General features: G+C 38.6%; 1 protein-coding gene across 5 annotated transcripts in view; it reads left to right on the forward strand.

The window, feature by feature from the left end:
• THADA (THADA armadillo repeat containing) overlaps window positions 1-21,940 on the forward strand; it is a 161,805-nt gene that overhangs the window by 69,558 nt on the left and 70,307 nt on the right. For 4 of the 5 annotated variants that reach the window (XM_055725408.1, XM_055725410.1, XM_055725407.1 and 1 more), the window contains exon 29: window positions 4,575-4,743. In XM_055725408.1, the coding sequence (XP_055581383.1) occupies window positions 4,575-4,743 (169 nt within the window). Of the gene's footprint in view, window positions 1-4,555; window positions 4,744-21,940 lie in introns of those variants that run through there. The other variant, XM_055725412.1, reaches the window with a different exon arrangement.

Here is a 21,940-nt window from a genome sequence, read left to right on the forward strand (position 1 = left end):
TGGTTTTGGGGGATTTTCTTCCCCCAAAAAAGTTTAAGATATATTTATTTACAGCTAGTGTTCTGTTGTTTGTAGCCAGAGTAATAAATTAGATACTTTGATGTGTGCAGAGGAGTATGGAATCTTTGTGCTTTATAAGAGTTGGTCATAAATCTTGTCAGTTAGGAAGATTGTTCAGGATCTAAGTGTTAAAGCCGGAGCGGAGGAGTGGAAATGCATTGAATCCACAGTTAAACAAAGTGAAACCTTCTCAGATTTATTGACTTTTTGTTCTTGATCATGGCCTGTTTGAAGTAAACATGTTTACATCCAGTACCTCGTGCACCTAGATAAACAGTACTGAGTTCAGCGTGGAGTACAGCTTCAATAGTTGTTAACAGCCCTCAGGATTTAATAGGAATGTATCACATGAGGATTTTGAACGTTTCGTTGCTTGTTGCTACCTTGAGATACAATAAAATCCAGTTAGCATACTGGATGTTTTTACATAATGACATTTTTGATATTTCTTAGTTTTTAAAGTCTGTACATGATGTGCATGTAAAGAAAGTGTCGCATACTGAAAACACTTCCCCCCCACCCCCCCCCCAAGTATTTTTCAAATCAAAGACAATGAAACAGTTTTAAATACAGGTTTGCACACACATATGCCCTAACAGATGCCAGACTCCTTTGCTTGTACTTGCCTGCAGAGATGATGAGAAGAGGCAGCCTGCAACGGATTTTAGTCATGTTGTTGGCAGGTGAAGCTCAGAGTCTGGATGGTGAAGGGGCCAAGGTTGGAGGTCCTGTTCCTTTCTGCAATGTCCTGGCAAGGCAACTGCCACCACTGATCTCGGGGATGGTAGTGTGTTAAGCTGCTGCAAGAGGAGCAACCGGAATAGTTTAACAGACTTAAAATATTTCTTTCTTTAAGCTGCTGGGTTTTGCTGCAGGTACAAACTGAGTTACAGTGATTACCGTAATTGTGTAACGGTTTGTCTTGATACAGCTTAAGAGATTGATTCACGTAGTTATTGCTAAATCCTAGATAAAATGAATATTTAAGAACACAGGTGGTAGACTCAGTGTTAAGGTGTGTAGCTGATCTTAGAGGCTGGTATAACAATAAACAGAAAATTGCTACATTAGGTTAGATTGTTGGGTTTTGTTACTCAGTTGTATCTGCATTCACTCCTTTCACTTTTTGAGAATTGATTCTGTTTAGTTTTATTAACAGGTAAGAGACTATATCTAAGTGGGATCCAGGAAAAATCAAAACTGCCTGTTCTTAATTTAGGGTGCTGTTACAGGTTATGGAAAAAGTATTGTATATTTTGACATTCTTCTGGCAAACTCTTTGCATGATTCAGGAATGAAGCCAAATGCCTTCAAAACATGAGAGATGCACATATAAGTGCCTTCAGGGTATGCAGAAGTTCAGGGATAGGTCACTAGTGGTGACTTGGCATGATACCTTGCACGGGTATGTGAATGGAGTGTTTTTGAAATGTTATCAGCCAGTTTCTTGCCAATTTTCTTTGAGTATTAGATTTAAAAAAATAAAACTATTTAAAAAAAAAAAAAAGAAGAAGAAGAAACAGTAGGAATGTTAACCCCTCTCAGATTTGGGAAGCTATTTGCCCGTGTGAAATACCTTCCTTATGTTCCCATATGTTTTCCTATAAAGCAAATGCTTTATTGTTCTTCAGCTTTGTGATGCTTTTGTTCCTTAGTAGTGACTTTGCAGGAGTGCTCTTACGGGGATTTCCACCAAGATGTCAGTTGCTGTGACTACACTGCACCCTGTGTAGCAATCCGTAGTATGCGAAGTTAGCACTAATGTACAGTGGCAGGTTGGTGGCTAGGTTGCCCTCTGGGCAAGTAGTAGCTGTGGGTGTGCATTTCCCTTAGGCACAGAAAGTTGCAGAACTGGGTCCCCTGTGTCCTGGGCAAGTTCCTCAGGCACTGGGCACACCTGTGTGTTTGCTCAGCAGGAGGAGGAGGACAAAGTTATTGCCTCCTGATTTAAGATCCTCAAAGTGCAACACAGAACTGAATCTGAGGGTCCCAGTTAGGCTTCTTGAAGCCCTTGGCTTCTGAGGTTCTTACAGAGAACAAAAAATTTGGGGCATGAGGAGAGGTGAAGATCAGAGTCACCTGTAGTTTTGAGAATTGCAGTTTTGCCTTACACATTCAGTATAAATGCTGAGGTGGCAGTCTTTGTTGAGGACCCAGACTTTTGGCAGCTGAGACAATTTTGCCCATTACATGAAATTATTTTCTTCTTTTTAATTGTAGAACTGTCATTTCTATTTCCATAATAAATTTGATAAGGTAACAGCGTGGAACAAAGTTTGATATGTAAAATCCTGTATCTCCGTATAGATATGTGCATGTGTTACAAGTCTTTACTGTCATTTTTTGTAGGACAGCCAAGTTTAAAGTCAGGTTATCTAATAGTTGTTCTCAACTCCTTTTTTTGTTACTAGGAAATCCCCCACAAAATTCCACTCTAACTCATTGCATTGTGCTTGAGGAGAAAACCCCCTCTGAAGCATGTAGTGATGGAAAGTACCCTTGCACAAGTTAGAGGAAACCCTGGCATTTTACCCATTTTTCCACGCTTCCTGTTAAGGATGTCAGATTCCTTGGAATTTGTAAAAGGTCATGAACAAAATAAAGAACATTCCTGAATATACAGTTATAGCTAATTAAAAACTAGGCATTCATTACAGTATCAGTGTTGCTTGTGTTTGGAAAGGACATCTACATGTGAGAATCTCTTGGTTAAGAAAATATGGTTTAGCAGAAATAAAGAAAACGTTGCAAACAAATCGCTTCCCAGGTTTGTTTACTGTGCAGTAGAATTGAAATGTTTTTGTTTGTTTTGTTTTGTTTAAAAACATTTTAAAAAAATGTTTTGTTTAAAAAAAAAAACATGCTAGTTTTTTATTAAGAGCTAAGGTGACTTTTTGCACCCTATCAATACAGAATTAAAACTTTTCCGTATGGAAGAGCCTCCAGTTGTGACTGCTCTGCTTTTGCATTCTGTTGTGAAGGACAAGCCAATCTTTGAAAAGGAAATGCAAAGATGATTCTTCAAAAAATCATTCCCTACAAGGGTAGACATGGGGAGGTGGAGGATAGAACATTTTGCCATACTGCAAGGATGAGAATTCCCACAAAAGCCTGTCATTCAAGGGCAGCATAGCTCTCTACTTTCTCTAAACAAGGTCTGTGTATTTCAGGCATACCGTGGCCTAACATGACTAAAATGTCAGAACTCTTATGCTATTTCAATTAAGTCTATTTACTGTCTTGTGTTCAAAACCCGATTAATTCAGTTGCTGGTTCAAGGTGGAAATTACTTTCTGTTTTTCTTTGATGTGAGCTAAAGTAAACTACTATTTTGAGATTGATTTAAATTTGCTAGAGATATTTGAAACCTTAGAATGCCTTTTAATTTCACTTCATTTTTTAAATACATACGCATGGTGCTGCAGGGCTTGTTTGGGAGAACTCAAAAGTGGTTCACCCATTTTGGCAGGGGAGAATCTCAACTACATGTGATTTTGTAAGCTGAAAATATGTAAGAAGCGATTCAGGAAAAGGATGAGAGGGTAGGAGGAGGGAAGGCCATCTCTCTGGGTCATCACAATCAGGTATCAGAGCGTATCTTCTGCCATACTGCATTTGACATCATCCAAGTCATTTGGCCATTCATTTCTAAACCCTGGGGTAGCTTTCTCAGTTGTCTGGGACTGCGGGTGGCTGAGTTGTACCTGCCTTCCAGAAATTAACACATGCAAGAATTCCTGGCTTTGAAAGGCTTAGCCTAACCCAAGAACCAAAAAAAAAATTTTTTATTCACTGCAACTCAGTATACGTGCTACTCAAGTAGTATATAGCTGGTTAATGTGTTAATATAGCTGAACAGTTAATTCTATGTATATTCATAAATCTACAGCCAGTTAAAACTATAATAATATTAAAAGAAAAAAGGTTCTTTTTGGCCCGTTTTATATGCAGTCTTGAGTCTTGTCAGTTAATTTTTAATAAACAGAAAATATTTATTTTTGAGATACTAATTATAAATAATAGAAAAATATTTTCCAATGTGTCTTATTTCCTGCCTTTAAATATGTTTTAAAATACAGTGGGAGTTATGGCCTAAAATTCCAGTAGACACCATGTTGTGTTCTATGGAAACATCTGATTAAGGACATATTTCAATATTTCAGTTAAGTGAAACTCAGAATACTTACTCTACAGCAATCATATTCAAATGTAAGAGAAACATCAAGTAAGATGGAATGAGACCATATACTTACTTGCTTCACGGAATAACTGCATCTTTTTGTTTTCTTAGGTCTTTTTTTTTTTTTAAACTGTATGCGTTTCTGAAGCCTCCAGCATGGCTCTAGTATGACTTATGTTTCTAGGCAAATACTCTTGCTACTGAGAAGAAGAACTGTCTATTTGATTTCTAAGAAATGTGTTCTATTTTTCATTGCATTATCCTTTGTTTTGTTTCAGCTACAGCAGTGGATTGCAGCTGGGTAACAAAAAATAGGTATTTCTTCTTTTTCTAGGTGTGGGCACTCTCCTGTGTACCGTTTACGTGAGATGTCAGGTCGGGCCCTTGTTCCATTTATTATGGTAAATGAAGTACCACATACAGTGCTGTCCTTGTTGGAGGGGCTTCCAGAGTCTACCAGTCCTTGCCTACGACAGAATACTATTCATGGAACACTTCTGCAAGTAAGTTCTTGGGGGTGGTTTGTCGTTTTGTTTGTTTTAGGTTTTGTTGGACTTTTTTGGTCATACTTCACAGCCAGATAACATGCAGTGAGTTGTGCTGAACGTTCACACATTGTCAAAACATGTATGAGGACTGCTTTTGAATTAATTCTATCAGATGATAAATGTGGAATTCACATTTCAACCATCATTAAACAGCTGTAGGCTGTAAATACCAACATTTAGCTTTCATATAATGCTTCATCTCTGGAGACTGAAATGCTTTGAGAGCAAATATATTTATGTAAACTTATCTACAGAGAGATCTATGTGAGTAGCCCAAAATCACAGAGCAAATGTGAGACAAAGCTGAACTCCAAGCACCAATAGTATTGCAGATACTGAGACTTGCTACTTACCTACATATTTATATATTGCTTCATTTACTTTTCCTGCTATACCAGCAGCTTCCTGTCAGTTTGCTGTACAAGTTGTGATAAGCTTTATACTGTATTCTGAAAACACTCTGGAGAACGGCTTGCTGTCGGTTTGGAATCAGAAATTTCTTCATTCCCCATATATCGTTCCTTTGGTTTATGGCAGTCGGTTCACTGTGTTTGATTTTTAAGCTATCATGGTAATAAGTTACCCATTTTTATTGCCTGTTTTTCATGAGCAACCTTTCAACAAAGCCATATTGTACGTGATCAGCTCTGTTAGTTTGCCGTAGTTGGCAAGCTATCTAGGTACACATTGCCACTGTAAACTGTGTGGTGGGGTTTGTATGGGTTTGTTTGGGTTTGTTAGTGTATCTTTTCCAGCATATTATTTCCCTTTAAAATCATGACCTTGCAGGAGACCTGGGACAGGGAAATGAGTGAAGTCCCTCTAGAGCCGTAACCGTCCACTTTACCTGTAAAGGGTTTCAGCCAAGTGAATCTGGATTTGGTTGTTCATCATTACAGTGAAGGTTTTCATGGGGTGTGGGATGATCTGCTCTGAAAAGCAGCTGGTGCACCTGTCTTAGACCTGTGAGCTGTTGCATCTGCATGGGAAGGTGGAGATTGCCAGTGTGTCACAAAACTCCTGAACCTCCTGAAATGTTAGAAAGAGAGGGTTGTTCCAACAAAGAGAATTAAGTACTTTCTTGGTCCAAAGTTGTTATAAACCTGGTTGTGAGAATAGGGACTGGCTGTAGTGTTATAACGCTACTGCCTTCTTTTTAGTGATCTGGAAAAAGTAATGGTGGGTTGTTCTGAATTCTTTGTCTTTAATTCGTTCATGTTAAGACAATCTTATGCATAGGTGTAGGGAGTTTTCTTTTCCATACCTGTAAGGCAGGAGATATTCTCAGGGCTTTAATGTAATTTTTGATCAGTTTTGGTCAGCTACTAGGAACTACTACTGCAATTGGTACTGTAGCAGGGAGAGACAAGTTCTGTTCAGGGAATGACATTCTTTAAAAAAAAAAAAAAAAAAAAGGACATCTGAATCAGTTATGCAAAGTCTTCATTTAGCACTTAATCAGATTTAGTGTATGACTGAAACTGAGCTATCTGTTGCTAGTTAAAAATAACAAAACATTCAGAAGAAACTGTGGGTTGATAAAGATGTGCAAGAGGGGAGGCGGTGGTGTTTGATGTTGTACCTCTAAACCACTAATGCCAGGTAGTTCAACACAAAGTTAGCATGTACCTCCTGTAAATAGTACTAAGAGCAAAGTACTGTGACTTTCAGGGGTTGTTGGACACATGGTTTCAGTTTCCTTTTTATCAAGGTAATATGGGACTTGCAAAGCTGCTGCTAGAGCTTATTAAACTGCAGAAAATTATGTTATGGGACTGTTTGTTAAAGCACTGTCTCTCTGAAGGCTTACCTGAAGAGACAGTGATCTGGCAGTTTTTGAAACTGTTTGCACTGCACTTCTATGACACAGTAGAGAATTTAACTTCCTCTTTCATACAAAACTCAATAAAGTTTAGATTTTGCCAGCAATAAAAGACCAGTAGCTTATGAAAATGGATTTAATAAATCTGTTTCTTTTGTTGAATCGCATTAGTCAGTTGCTGGCTGAATTCATTGCCTGAATTTTTATTTCAGTGTTCATATGTTGTCAAGCCTTGAACAGGAAAGTTGGAATTACTCAAGACTTTAAAGCTTATGTGGCAGTGCCAAATGCAGGAATCTTGACGGTATATTTCAGTTATGTTTCAGAGTTATGTAATCATTTCATCTGTTGCAAGCCAAATGTTAATTTATAGAAAGATCTTTCAGAAAGAGTTCAGCATGGAGTGTTTGTCCAAACATGGCCTGGTTTTCCAAACGCTGAGATTGACAAGGAGTGTTTTTTGACAGTGGTTACAAACGTGCTGTGTTTAACTTTAGACCTTTGCATTACGTGAAACATGGCTTTTCCTTACGAGTGTGGTAACTGTGGCTCAATTTACATAGGGATCTGAATGTGCATGAAGATAAAATAATCTTCCGGTTTACATGTTTTACATAAGAATTCTTTTCAGGAATTGTCTGGAATTGTCAGGAATACTGCTGTTCTGTACTTGTACAGAACTGATGATACTCTTCAAGGAGTAGTTCTGCATCATAAGTAAATGCATTGACTTGAATAAGACAAAAGTCTTTTCTGTGACTTAGTGCTTGCTTTATGACTGCAGTTTCTACTTGCTCCATAATCCAAACTGGCATGAGGATGGCAGGGGGGAGGGAGTCAAGTTTGTAGCCCACAAGAAAATGTGGAAATTTTCTACAGGCCTTCTTGAATGATGAAATCTTTATGGCTTCTTTTGTTTTAAGATCTAGCACTTTTAGTTGATCAGATGAAGGGAAGAGCTTGTCCAGAGCTTTATGTAGACACTTCTGGAAGTGTATCCAAATTTATGACTAGGGAAGCCTTTATGTTTGTGAAACTCTTGATTTTTTGCAATTGATAAGGAACTTATTCTTTATACTGAACAAAGTCCAAGAAGGTAACTTTCTGGGTATACTAGGGAAAGAAAGTTTGGTCCTGGGTTGTTCCTGACCATGGGCCTTACTAGTAAAGACTGAGATGAAGACAACATTCAGTACCTCAGCCTTACCTTGGCCAGATTAATCTCCAGGTGGGCTCTTGCTTCCTTGAATGCATCTCTGCATGCTTGGACACTCTTTCTCTCTTTTCCTCCCAGCTTACTTATCCCTGCTTCTACCTTCTGTATACTCCCTTTCTGTGTTTGAGTTTTGCCATGAGCTCCTTGTTCATCCATACAGACCTCCTGGCACATTTGCTGAACTGGTAGCTTGTTGGGGTGGACTGCTCTTGAGCTTGGAGAAAGTGGTCATTGAATATCAACCAGCTTTCTTAGACCCCACTCCCTCCAGTGCCTTATCCTACAGGACTCTACCAGACAGATCCAGGAAACAGCCAAAATCTGCTCTCGTGAAGTCCAGGGTTGTGATCTTGCTTTTTGCCCTGCTCCCTCCTCTCAGGATCCTGAGCTCTGCTGTCTCGTTGTCGCTGCAGCCAAGGCTGCCTTTGACCTTCTCATCCTCAATGAGTCATTCTTTTTCATAAGTGTGAGGTCCAGCAGAGCACCTTTCTTTGTTGTCTCCTCTATTGCTTTTGTCCAGTACTTGTCAACAGTGCTCTCCAGGAACCCTCTGGATTGCTTATGCTGTGCTGTGTTGGTCCTCCAGCACACACCAGGGTAGTTGAAGTCTGTCCTCTGTGAGGACCAGGGCCTGAAAAACACAAGGCTGCTTGCAGCTGCTGTAGAAGGCCTCATCCTCTTCTTCCTGGTTTGTTGGCCTATAGCAGACACCCACTATGTTGTCACCCATACTGGTCTGCTCTTCAGTTATTACCCACAAGCTCCCAGCTGGCTTATCATCCATCCCAGGCAGAGCTCCATGCATTCCAGCTGTTCTCTCACATAGAGGGCAACTCCATCTTGTTGTCTTCCCCACCTGTCTTTCCTAAAGAGCCTATACCCCTCCATTGCAGCACTCCAAACATGTCAGCTATCCTATCCTGTCTCCATGATCCCAACAAGATCACAGCCCTGCATCTGCACCCGGACTCAATTCCTCACTTGAGCCTCTTTGGGTGCTTTAACAGGGACCCCAAGCATGGTTTGCCCAGAAAACAAAGCAGCACCTTTAATTCATCTGGTTGTAGATTATTTATGATGATTAAAAGGAACTCCCAAATGCATTAACTTCCAGATTGGTTTGCCAAGGAAAGCAGATGTTGGACTTTTGGTTTTATCTTGTGTGAATCGGTTAACATGATTGATGCTGGATTTCCAAGGCTGTGTGATGTGCATAAACCTATAGAATCTAGTTGTTGTTAGTACGGTAGAATAGCAGCAGTATGGCTGGAGCTTTCAGTCACAGGGTTTATTTCTTTTTCAAATGAAAGAATCTGCACATCAACTGGGTCATTATCTTGTACGTTATCAGTTTGATCTTCCTCACCGCTCACTTTGTTCAGCCTACAATTCTGTATTTTTAGAACATATGTAATCAGATAAATGAAACTTATCAAAAGAAGTGTTGTTCTCATTTAACTTTTCTGTGCCTTGTTATGGACACTTCTGCAGTGTTGGAAATGCTAACCTACTTCCTAGAGGTCTTGCGTGGATTTATAACTAAACACTGACAGTGTCTAGCTTGAGACTTGGATACAGAACAGTATAAAAACATTGCTTCTCTTATCTGTCCTGTTCACTTCATCCCTTCTTTTTGGAGAGCATTTTGCATTCCCTTTGGCATCTCTTGGGCACAGATTAGAAGAAAGAAGGTTTCAGTGACTTCTCCCTCGTTGTTTGCTGCTTGTATATGAAGAGAGGGAGCTACGTGACTTTAAGTGTGCATGCAGAAATTCCTAGCTGCACCTAATATTGATGAGTAATTTCTGGCTGGAAGCTGCTTTGTTTGTGAGGATCATTCACATTTTTTGGTGGTAATTTGTACAAGCAATGAGACAACTGCACAGAATAAAATAAAAAAAATTATTGCTGGCCCGTCATGTCCCTGCAGGTAGATCCTTCCTGTCATGACTGGTTTTGGTCACTGCTGTAACTCAGTCACAGAAATTCTGCCTGGTCTGCTGTGGTCCCTAGGAAGACTTCTCTCCGTTCTACCATCTTCTCAGCTGAAGTCTGGGTGGTAGCTTCTCTTCTCCTCACTGTGGTCTTCCCACTAGTTACTGCTATTGCTTTGTCATTCCTACTGATTTACCCTGAAATTTGTCCCCTGAGCATGTGGCAGTGTTTTGCATCACAAGAGAAGAACCATATCTCATATCTGGGGGGTGCACATGACCTGTTCTTAAAAGAATACAAACTAAATTGCAAGAGACAGATGAAATAGAGAATTTGTTATGCTTTGATGCAGGGTTAGAACTTCAGAAAGATAAAAATGGAAATACACTTATTTAATGTTGCTTGGAGTGTTTTCAATCAGCAGCCAGTTACTCTTACAAATTGTTACTCTTAATGTTCAAATTTTCTCTACACTTTGAGTTTTCCCACAAAATTCTGTAGTTTCAATTCATCAAATTGATGTTATAACAGTAGGCTAGTTCAGAGAAGTGTTTTGGGTTTTTGTTGGGTTTTTTTTGCTTGGATTTTTATGCTCACTAATTCAAACTGTTCTGTTTGGCATATGAATGTGAAGTCTTGTGCTTCAAAGGAATGTTGCTTTGAGTTTTTGAAACTTTTTTCTTTTTTGCATTTGAAACCAGGAGCACTGTTACATCTCTCTCAAATCTAAAGAACAGACTGAGTCACATCAACTTAGTCAGTTGCATGTGACAAAAATTAGACTTAATAGAAGATAGAGGGCTTCGTAACTCTTTACATTAATTAACATTATATTAAAGGTTAAATTTCCCACTGACTTTAGTGGGACAAGAAATTAACAGTTACCATTTTTCAGGGAATGGCAGGATCCTGTAGAGCTAGACTCATCTTTCTGAAAATATTTACCATAAAAGAATCTAGGATCCTTATATTAAAAAATAATAATACAATTAAAAATCCAGCATGGTTGCATGGCAGATTTTTTTGCCATGTGCACAGGGCTTTTATGAAAGTGATCTACTGTTTCCCTTTCTTCTTTGTAAAGTTTATTGAATTATTGAATATGGCAAGGTTTGCACGATGGTAGAACTTCAGATTATCTGTATCTACTCTTTGGATATGCTGATGTTTTAAATATGAATGGAGAGCAGCTGGGGAATGTGATTTAAAGGTGGAAGAATTGATTTAAATGATGGTTAGAGGCTTCATTAAAGCAGCAAGAAGACCAGGACAAGATCATAACCTGAAAATAGCCATAATGAGTCAGTGAGTCAGTGTGCTGCTTCCAGCAAGGACTGATAGCACAAGCCTAGGAAGAAGAGTAAGGCTGACCAAGCAGCTGGAGAAACATCTGCGTGTACTGTCTTAGCTTAGCGTACTCCTGAGCCAGAAATGTATGCATGTGACTTTGTTGAAGATAAAAATTAAGTGCTTAGTTGTACTGATGAAAAAAGCAGTTTATGATGAAAACATCAATATGTTAGATAGTTAATTATCTGAGAGAGTTGTGTTAAGACGTTGCAGATGAAAGTGGAGCCTGCCTAATGGCTGTAGATGCCTTTTTCCTTCTTTTGAGAGGAGAATTTTACCTTAAGTTGCTACAAAGGAAGATCAAGCTTCAGGTATTTGAGATTATAATCACTCCCATGTTTTATGAGTTTACTACTTGGGCACTTGCTCAGAGGAATAAAACAATTTAAATAAATATGAGCATTTGAAAATAAAGCAAAGAGGAATGATGCATGAAGAAGAGCTAGCAAGCAGTCATGGGATCTTCTTTATTACAGGACTGTGTAGGTAGTAAAAACCCACAGACTCCAGTGGCTAGGGTGTGAGAATATAACAGGAGACAAATTAGGCAAATATATTTTGAAGGTCATTTTTGGATGTTGGTCTTTGTGGCTGATTGGAAGAGAGAGGTATACTACTCATTAGCTTGACCTAAAAATTCTTAATGTGAATTACCAGCAGGGGTGTCAGTGATGATTAATTTTTTTTCCCCTGTTTTGTTTTGAAGACAAAGGATCTCCAGGGTCTGAGGGAATGAATGGGGAAGTAGCATATTGTTTATTTGGCTTTATTCAGTAGCACAGAAACATTGACTATGGTAAATTACATTTTATTTGTCTTGGCAGGAAAGTTTGAAGTGTAGCAGTTCAACGTTGGCTTATAAAACCTCAATATAGTAAACAATGTTACATTATCTACAGATCAAAGAAATAAACCTGCTATAATTAAATGTTTTCCAATGAAACTTCCTTCCAGCTGTTTCTTTTCTAAGCTCAGTTTTTAGCATTCCAGATAAGCCTTGCTTTTAAGATTAGCACAAAGAAAAAAGAAATACTGATGTCAAGTTGAAAACACATTCACTTATATGTAGCTGCAATAACAGAACAGTTGTCTCATTTCTTCATGTTGTAAATTCATATTAACTGTTACATAGGGGTGCACTGATAGAAGGAGGCAGTGAGCATTTGAGAACAAGATTTATATTTATGAATACAACAGAAATGCAGCTGAGTTCCAAGAATGGGAGGAGGCAGTCTCTGAAAGAAAGTCATTGATGAGATTTTGCCAGACGTTTTCTTCTAGCTGCTTTTTGGTGTGTGGTTTTGTTTTTTTTTAAAAAAAACAAACAAGCAAACACACACAACCCTCTTGTGGTACTGCTAATTGACTGGGCAGATCTGATAGTTGGACATCACTTTGAAGTTGCTTTAACTGCAATTAGTAATGCTCACAAATATTGTGTCTCTGACTTCCTAAGACGTGTCACTAGTTTTCAAAAGGGCTTAGATTTAGACAGCTCTTACAACTCTATTAGGTCTTTTTATTCAGTTTCTGCATCGTTATTGAATTCCTTTCTATAGCAACTAAGGATATGCAGAGATGTTATTGTTGTAAACCTTGTGTTCACATCTTTGAAGTTTAAAAAAAAAAAAGTGTGTTTTTGGTAGAGAATAAGCAATATTCATCAATTAGTGAAAACAAGGCTACTGCTGTTTTTAATTGAGAGGTAACTATAATAAGGACTACTCTAGGTTGTACAGGGGATGGTGTGCCAGTTGCCCCCTCTGTAAAGTGGAATGGATGACCTGCTGGATGCACTGCTTCCTTCTCTCCCACGCCCTAGATTTTGGAGCTTATTACTGTGGGGTATGGCAAGCAGTTGCTGTGCAGATGTTTTGGCCGCCCCAATCTGGTGCACCAGGTACCACTCCTTAATGAATAAAAGCTCCTGCAACCCATGTTGCCAGCAGAGATTTTGAGGTGGCTGTGTGTGTGGCCCTTTAAGGTACCCTGCCTGGTGTTCAGTTACAGCCATAAAGCTTCACTAGTGTTCAGCTAGCTTCTCTAGCTACGTCTTGGATAAATGGGCAGTGATTGAAAACACTATGTACGGATGTGGTTATATACAACAACTTTTATTAGGTGTTAAGATTAAACTAAGGAAAGAGAAATCCTCCTGTAGGTACAGTTTTCACGATGGATAGATTATTTTCTTTTTAGATTATGGAGATACTAGAAACAAATACTGTTGGCACAGTTTTCTACTTTTTACTACTTACATCTTTCTGAAGAGAGTTGAACTGTTTTAGGCACTGGCTGGTTAACTTGATTTAGACCTCCCAGAACAGCAGTTGAACTCTTGTGAAGTCTAAATTTTTAAAATGTTCAATTCTACGCATATTTCTTGCACCTGTTTTGTATTATGAATCTTTAACTATCCCTCATGATTAGTCAGGAAAGCAATCCTATCACTGTCACAGGCAGAGGATGTTTTTACAGTTGGTAAGGGAAAAGTTGAAACTTGTAAAGGGTGCCGAAGATACAATATTCTCCTAGGTGGTGGAGTGGATTAATTTAGTACTCTACAGAGTTCATTTTTCATCTCCAAAAACATGTTTTAAATCCCACCCGCATAGGATTTTCTTTTCCGTCTTCCTTTTTATCTAGAAACCATGTCTTTAAAACTTTCAGAGCCAAAAAAAAGATAATCCTGGATACAATTCCTGGATATACTTTTTAAAATACCCGTCCATGATAAGTTCTGACTGCTTAAGGATGTATGAAAAATATTTATGAACAGTGAGGGCTTTTTACAGTGCTCTGTGTTTTCAGAGGTTAAGGCTATAGTGAGAAATGTGGGAAGGTGCCGTCTTTGGAAGCTTTTTCAGGCTGTTTACAAAGGAGAAGAATACCCTTCATGAAAGGAGGAGAATGCTGGAAAAACTGGCATTTAAAAGAATGCTGGATGGGAGAAGTGAATGAAAAGGAATGAGTGGGTTTAAGTGGATAGCTACTCAGTAAAGACTTACCTATGTTGAAGGCCAGCATGCAAGTATCTCAAATAGTGGAACAAAAAATTGAAAGGTGGAGAGGAGGAAAAACCTGGAAAGCGAAGAAAATGAAACAAAGTAAACACAAAACAAGAATAAGACACTTTTCCAAGGTGTTAAAATCATTTTCAGAGCGTTCATGAGTTTAAAACATGTTACTTGCTTCACTTTTTTTCTGTTTATATGTCGTAGGCATTTCTTCCATTGGTGTTTTTTTTACCACTGTTCTTTCTTGGGTTTTAATTATTTTAGAATATCTGCATTTCTGAAGGTAGTTATTGCTATGGCGCTACAATTTTCTAGGAATGGTCTCCACATGGCTGTTTGACTTAGTGTTTGGCTTTTTTACTCGGGCTCTAAGCAACTCTGAATCTGAACTGATGGCATACTCTGGAAATGTGTCCCTGTGCTGTTTATTCATGGGCCAGAAGAGAATGGGAAATGGATATCCAGGCTGAGGAAGGATTGTACAGAAATTTAACTGATACAAAAAACCTATACAGGACAGGAAGCTTGTGTGGAGACAGGACTAACTAGAAGCTGTATTATACTTGGATCTAGTGCTGAAGGGGTATTTTTTGGAGAGGTAGGGGTGATGTCTTACTACAACGGCCTAACTGTGGGGTTTTGTGTTTTGTTTTTTTGGTCAGGGGGTATGTGGGGAGTGATGCTGCACTGAAAGAGAATGTTTTCAACGGTATAGTGTGACATGCTCCTATTTCTGGGGCACTGCTGCTAAACCCCTGAATAAATAGTGTGGATTCTGAGTTGGATCATCAAAAATGTGGCTTCCACTGGAGCTGTGGGCAGCTCTTAGACTTGAAGTACCCTGCAAACCTTTCGTCAGATCCTGGGAACAGCCTAGGTGCGGCCTAACTGCAGAAGAGGGCAAGTGGGATGCAGAGAGGGTGATGGGGATGCTTATAAATTTATGGTCTTGACAGGTCATAAAAGGTGCCAGCCGTCTCTGGATCATCAGAGTCTGCTTGGTGTTGGGGAGTGTGGAAACCTCCCCCACAGCTTCATGCAAGTGAAGAATGAATGAGGCTTCTGAAGGCATGATAAGCAGCAGGTGCTTCTAGTCTGTACTCCCTCATGCCTTCACTGGCTTGCACCTCGGTTATCTCTCCATGTTTCCCCTGGCATCCTCACTGTCAGCTCCCTCCTGCCAGCTCTTGTTTCAAGTGCTTACTCCTCCTTATCTCTGGTTTGGACCACATCATCTCTTAAAGAGTAGCCGCTGTCTTAGTATGTTGTTGTTTATTGCAGTAGGGTTATTACCTTGCTGTCAGAAGTGCATGTCAAATGTATCTCTATATTCCTTTTATTCAAAAGTATACACTTCAGATTCGGTATGTCTTCACATCTATAATGAATGTCTTGAGCTGATTTTGGTAGGAGACCTCTCCAGATTGTACTAGTTCAATCTGGGCAGCTTTTATTGTGGAAAATAAGCAATGGTTACAGATTTTTTTCCTCAAATATACACAGGTATTTCCATAGATGCAAAAAGGTCATTGTGTCAGAAGTGGGTGTTGGGAAAGCTTTAAACCTTGGCAATCAGTTGTGTCCTTTTTTGGTGCAAATGCACCAAACAATGAGATGAAAACTTCGGGTTTTACTATGAGAAATCCCTTAGGAATTCAGTACTTCAGTATAGTTGAAGTTGCTTAGCACCATTTCTTCCTTTCCACAGTCCACATGCGTGCATTTGTTTAGCTTTATAATATTAAGTTGCTATTCTTTAAGGAAAAAAATAGCTTAATGTTGGAAAAGCCAACTTAAAACTTCTCATTACCCACAAAACACTTTTATAGCAAACAAAAATACCTATTATGTACTTGTCTCACATTTGTAAATTGCAAGAATTCTTTCATTTATTCTTCTGATTTTCTAACAGTCTTGTTTCATTTGTGAAACAGACACCACTGGCACTTAAACAGGAAACCATAGACACACCAATGATGACTTTTTTTTGCAAAGAAAATATAAATGGAACAGTTATTGAGTGTGGTTTTGGCTTGTTTCTTTTCATTCTAATTTTTTTACCTATTGAATCATTTTGTGCTGTAAGAAATACCAGTTAGAGCCTTTGCTCTTTGGAATAGTCACTTTTGAACCCTGACCAACTCAAGAAAAATAAATTTTAAATCATAATGTCAGTATCTTATGTGAAGCATCCTACATACCTCATACTTCTTAGATCATTAAGGTAATACAAAATTAATTAATACCATCATGGAAATATGTGTGCCATGGTGATGCTGCTGTTGTCCCATCTAGTAAATACTGCCCGCTTCCAAAGAAGCCTAAGGAAGATGTGGAGATGGACATAGTAACACTGTAAAAGACTTTACATATGCATGTTGTTGCCAGATAGTTGTTGTTAATAGTTATTTCCCTGATGTAACATCTAATGAGAAACATACGCTGTGTGTATCTTGTGTTGCAGCATAAAACTGCAGCCCGCAGATAGTCCGGAAGCATTTCAAAAGGGCAGGACGTGGTGTAATCACCTTGGGGTACTACTCTCTCATAGGACACTTGTTGAGCAGGCAGGATTTCAAACCTCTGTGGTGGTACTGGTGTTGTTTGTATTAAAAGTGACCTTGAAAAGAAAGAAGTGCATGAAGTGCTTCCAGCAATAGAAATGCTTTCTTTTGTTTGCTGTTTTGAGTCAATTATTTATACTTCTGAATTATCATGTTATAAGAAATTACTTCAAAATTACTCAAACTAAAGTAGATTCTGTAGATATTAGGAACCGATGAGGTCATACTCCTATGACTGTAGTTATTTATCTTGGATGGCTGTACTCTGAGACATGTAATAATTTGATTACAGCATCAGGCATCTTCTGCTGTCAGAAGTGAAAAAAAGAGGTTATATAAGCCAAAATGAGCATTTTATGTTTAACTAGTTTTAAAATGTATAAAATATGGCATCTTGGCACTCAGTGATCACTGGGGAGGAAAAAAAAGCTATCTTTGTAACCTCATGCTGCCTTTAGCAATAAAAGCATAATACTTTTCCCTAAAAAAATATGAACTGTTGGTAACAGTGGTAGATATGTGGTATTAAAGAAAGAAATAGAATTGCAAAGTAATGTATCCCTTAGGGAGTTGTTTCATGTTCTTTATTCTTCATTTTTCTGAAAAGCCATAGTGCACTTCTAGGTAGGTAAAAGATTATTTTTAAGTTAAAGACCTTTCAGACAGATACATTGAATATACAGCATTGTAATTTTAATCTAATCTGGCATAAGAATTAATAGTTCTAATGACACAAAGTTATTTTCAGTATTGTATAATGTGGTACTTTTGAACAGTTGAACAAGAAGTTAATTTCATATGAACTTTAATTTATGAACTTCCATGATCACATGGTCCAAATAAATGATCTCATCCTAAATATTTCCTAAGTTAAGTTGTGGTGGTTGTTAAATCTGTCATATCCAGCTCTCAAATTCTTACTGCAGTGACTTCTTGAGTTTTTTACTCTGAGTGGGATAAGATTTGATATTAACAGATTTCTTCAGAGAGAGAGGTATTGATAAACCACTGCAACCTTTGACACTTCCCATCAACTGTTTGGACTAGTTCAGTTTTGCTAATGTTTTCCCAGTAGCCTTTTCCTTTCAGAGGAATTTATGTTCTGAGTTTTATCTTTTAATTCAGTTTTATTTCAGTGATATTTATAAAAACTACATAGAACAGGAAGAAAGGCTCAGAGGTTGGGAGTCAGTCATTTATTTATTTTTTTTTTATTCAGTCAGTATACGAATGAGGCTTATAATGGCTTTATCTACCTGGATGATCCCTGGGGTTTTACAGAGGCAACTTTGTTGAATAGAATTAGAGTACCATGATTAGCCATGAAAACCCTCAAAACAATTGCAGTGTTGCAATTATACAAGCATAAAACACTACAGAGGTGTTCCTGGGTCATGGATGATACCACCTAATTTTGGTGTTATGTCATGAGCAGGAGGCATTTATTTTCACAGTCTCTTAACTGAATTCCTGGAGAAGCTTGATTTGGGTCTTTTTCAAGTATTTTGTTTTGACCTTTTAACCCTTTCAAAAAGAAGCTTTTACTATAATGTTGTAAGTAGCTTACTAGGAGAGAACTCATCCTCCTTAACGTTAAGTAAATAAATAAATAGGTGGACGCCCCTTTTGCAGCTAGTTGGTAATTTTTAATATATTGTAAAGCCAACAGGACTGATAAAGTGCGCAGAAAAGGCTTAACAGTGTTTGGAGAGGGAAAAAGGGAACTTGGTTTCACATAAAGTTCTCTTGTTTTTCCAAGTGCATGTAACTTGTGGAATTCTGTGGGATTTAAGTAAACTCCTAAGCTACCTCCATGGATTCAGTAACTTCTGACAACATCATCTTGCTAATTCATTTTGTTGTCATTTTTGCTAAATGGAAGTATTTTTAGCATTTGAGTTTGAAGAAACCATGCTTCATACTGTTACATGTGCTTTATTGTAGTTCTATTTCTATGGTAAATTTTACTGCTTAAAAAATATATATGCTGTGTTATGTGATGATCCTTCAACATAAACCATCAATCCCCAGCAAAATCTGCTGATGACCAAGATCATGGATACTTTGTGATCAGGATTTAGGACAGTGTGTGGCACAGGCTCCTCTAGGGCTGTAGAAGGTTGCAACACTGATAATGGAGATACACTTAAGATCTATGTGATGAAGAGACATTCTGTGTGGTGCATTTTTTCGTTTATGGATTATCAGCAGTTACGAACAGAGTAATGGGAACATAGGAGGGAGGGTAGTGGTGGGTTCCACTCATTTCTATTCTGCTGAATTCAGACTGTGAAGTGACTTCAAACTGCAAGGTTTCCCTGGGTTCTGGTTTAGTTTATCTAAAGGTAGTGAACAGAAAGTGTTTAATCTGTTTACTAAAGAAACTATTTCAGTAGGTGCTGTTGCAATTGCGGCACTGGTAGAATACAAAAGTAACAGGATCCTGCCTGTGGAGTGGTGGGTGGAGGTGATTACGGGCAAGACCACATTGGTACTGATTGTGAAGGGGAAAGACACTGAAGAACCCATTGAGATACTCTGACCACCTTGTGTTTGTTGTTTATTTGCAAGAAAAAGGATATGAAGCATCCTGATAGTTCCCGGCATCACTGATGCAGAATGCTTTTCAACTGCCTTGAGCAAATTGGCATGCAGTGAAATGGGTGCGTTGCCTAGTTGTTGCTCTTGTTGCCAGTTTTGAGGCTTTAATGCCAGAGGATTTCTGTAGGCTTGTGCTCTGCAAACAGCTTGTGTGCAGCAGCCCACATCCAGCTGACCATCACTAGCCATCTGGTGGGTGTTGCAGCTGCCACAGATCAGCTGGTGGTCCTCCCTGAGCTGTTTCAATAAAAAGGAGTAAGATTTCCTCAATGTACATAGCAGGCCTCTGCTAACCTAAGTCTTGTGACGGAAGGGGATGGAGAGTGTGCTTTCGTTAGAAGCCTGGCTGGGAACTGTAAAGTTGTCAAAGTTCAGCAGGATGCAGCGTTGAACAAGTGTGGGCATAGTATCATCTACCATCGGCACTGCTGTGTGCAGAAGGCAACCTCTATGCAGTTCAATATCCAAAGCAAGTGGAGGGTTAAGATACAGCAGCTTTAAAAAAATGTTCTTAGAACTGTTTTTACAGACAGTGAGACAGCAGTACTCCTCTGGGATAAAAAGATCAAATGTAAGTATGTGCAAATGTTGGAGAAGGTGGTCTTGAGTAAGGAAACGTGTTGGAAGAACTTGCTTTTCAAAAAAACCTTTCTGCTGTAAAAACTGTGGTTGTTGACATTCCCTGTTGTCAAAAATGCATCTTACCCATTGCATGTAAGTGGAAGAGAGAAGGGGAAAGATAATAATAAGGAACAGATCTTCCTGAACAGCTTGTAATGCCTCTGAAGAGCCCCAGCAAATTTCATCATTTTTCTTTGGAACATTGTTTGTCAACTGATGATTTTGCAGAGACAGTGCTCATCTGCCATGATGCTGCTGATTGTAAAACAAAGTGCGTGGGCTTACTAGAGTTCAAGAAATGTGTGATGGCTTTGAGTTTGGCACTTTCTGTGATAGCATAGGATGCTTGTTTGTCTGGGGGGGAAAAAAGAAATCCACAAGGTGATGAAGCTTTGTGGCTAATTAAAATCAGAAGGAATATTTGAGCTGTTTCGGGGAGACGTAATCAGCTGGCTAGTGAGCTTAAATTCTGGGAACAAAAGACAAATGTATTGCAGATAGAATTCCAAGTGTTCAAAGTGGAGATGCAAAATTCATTAACGTTGTTCTCTGATTATGCAGTTAGCTCTCTCCTTGCCCTTAAGTTTACCTTGGCTAGGGCACTTGCAGTTAAATGGCACTGTGAAAATTACTGGAAAACATTAACATTAACTTGTTATTGTAAGCTGACATCATGTTGAGCCTGATGGGCAGTAAAAATCTATAAATAACTTGTCCATATACATAAGGCAAAAATCTGCTGAGTTTCAGCAGTAGCATGATTCATGTATTTGCTGTAGCTGAAGTTTCATCATAAGTTATCTATGTTTCTATGAACTTAGTAGTTTCAAAAAGATATATAACACCAGTAGAAAACTTCAGGAAGATCAGTGGGCCAAAACCTGATGAGCTCTGGGGAAATACTGTCTGTATTTTCTGTGTATTTTTCATGTTGCAGTCTACTTCTTACTGGCACATATGTATCCTTCTCACTGTTTTCTCTAGAGAGCAGAGTGCTTTCGAAAAAGTATACCTAAACCATAATTTAGTCAGATTTTCTCCCCATATAAGTTCTCATGCACATGCCTGCTATCTGTGAACTGGAACTTAAAGGATCTGAGCTAAGTCTGTCTCTGGGATGCATCCCCTGTAGATTTAAAATAAATCACTTAATTGCTCTGTTTCCTTGCCTGCAAGACTTCTGTAATAATCCTTTTGGAATATTGGGGGTGAGGGAGACCACAAAAATTAAGCAGCGGTGTGCCATTACATAAGTGAAAGCTTCATTTCTTCATCATTCATGGGAAAGAAGTAAAAGGATGATGTCTGTTTCAAGAAGACAGTCCTCTCCTCTCTTTTTCTCAGGTGATCTTCCTTGTTGGAAAGTGGCTGTATCCACATCCTCCTGTGCTGAATACTATTGCTGCCTTGTAGCACAATGAGACTAAAAATACAGGAGGGCTGTTTGGCTGAGAATGGTCTTTTCCCTCTCATGGTACAGCTCAGTGGGATCCTCTTACATGAATTATTTTCTAGACGTTACTGTAATTAAACAAAAAAAAAGTTTGCATTACATGTACCTTCCTTTGAGCTGTTGTCCTATATACTGCCTTTGTAAAGCTGAACTACTTATTAATGTTTACACTTGGAATTCAGTTTGATTTATGTACAAGTTAAGCCCACGCATTAGCTATCTTGTCCAGACAAAAGGTTGCTTTTATAGCGTGTTTCAGTTGCATGTTCCTTTTTATAGGGATAATTTTGACAAAGGAAAATTTTTCTGAGTTCAGTGTTACTCTCTCGCCCAGGAGTATGGCATTTGAGGTCAAGGTCCAGGCGCCAACATGGATGGTGTTTGATGTATCTGTATAGCTGTACTCCCTAATGACCCTGTTGTTACCAGTAATTGTGTAAAAATTTTCCTTAATGGAGGGACATTATTTGCGCTTCAAGAGAGGTGCAGCAATCACAGCTTTCGATCCAAGACAGAGCTATCTTACACTAAGTTCAGCAGGCTTTACGAAGTTGGCTTAAGATTTCAGACATG

Source organism: Falco cherrug, chromosome 13 (genome assembly GCF_023634085.1).
Source record: "Falco cherrug isolate bFalChe1 chromosome 13, bFalChe1.pri, whole genome shotgun sequence".
Lineage (NCBI taxonomy): Eukaryota > Metazoa > Chordata > Aves > Falconiformes > Falconidae > Falco > Falco cherrug.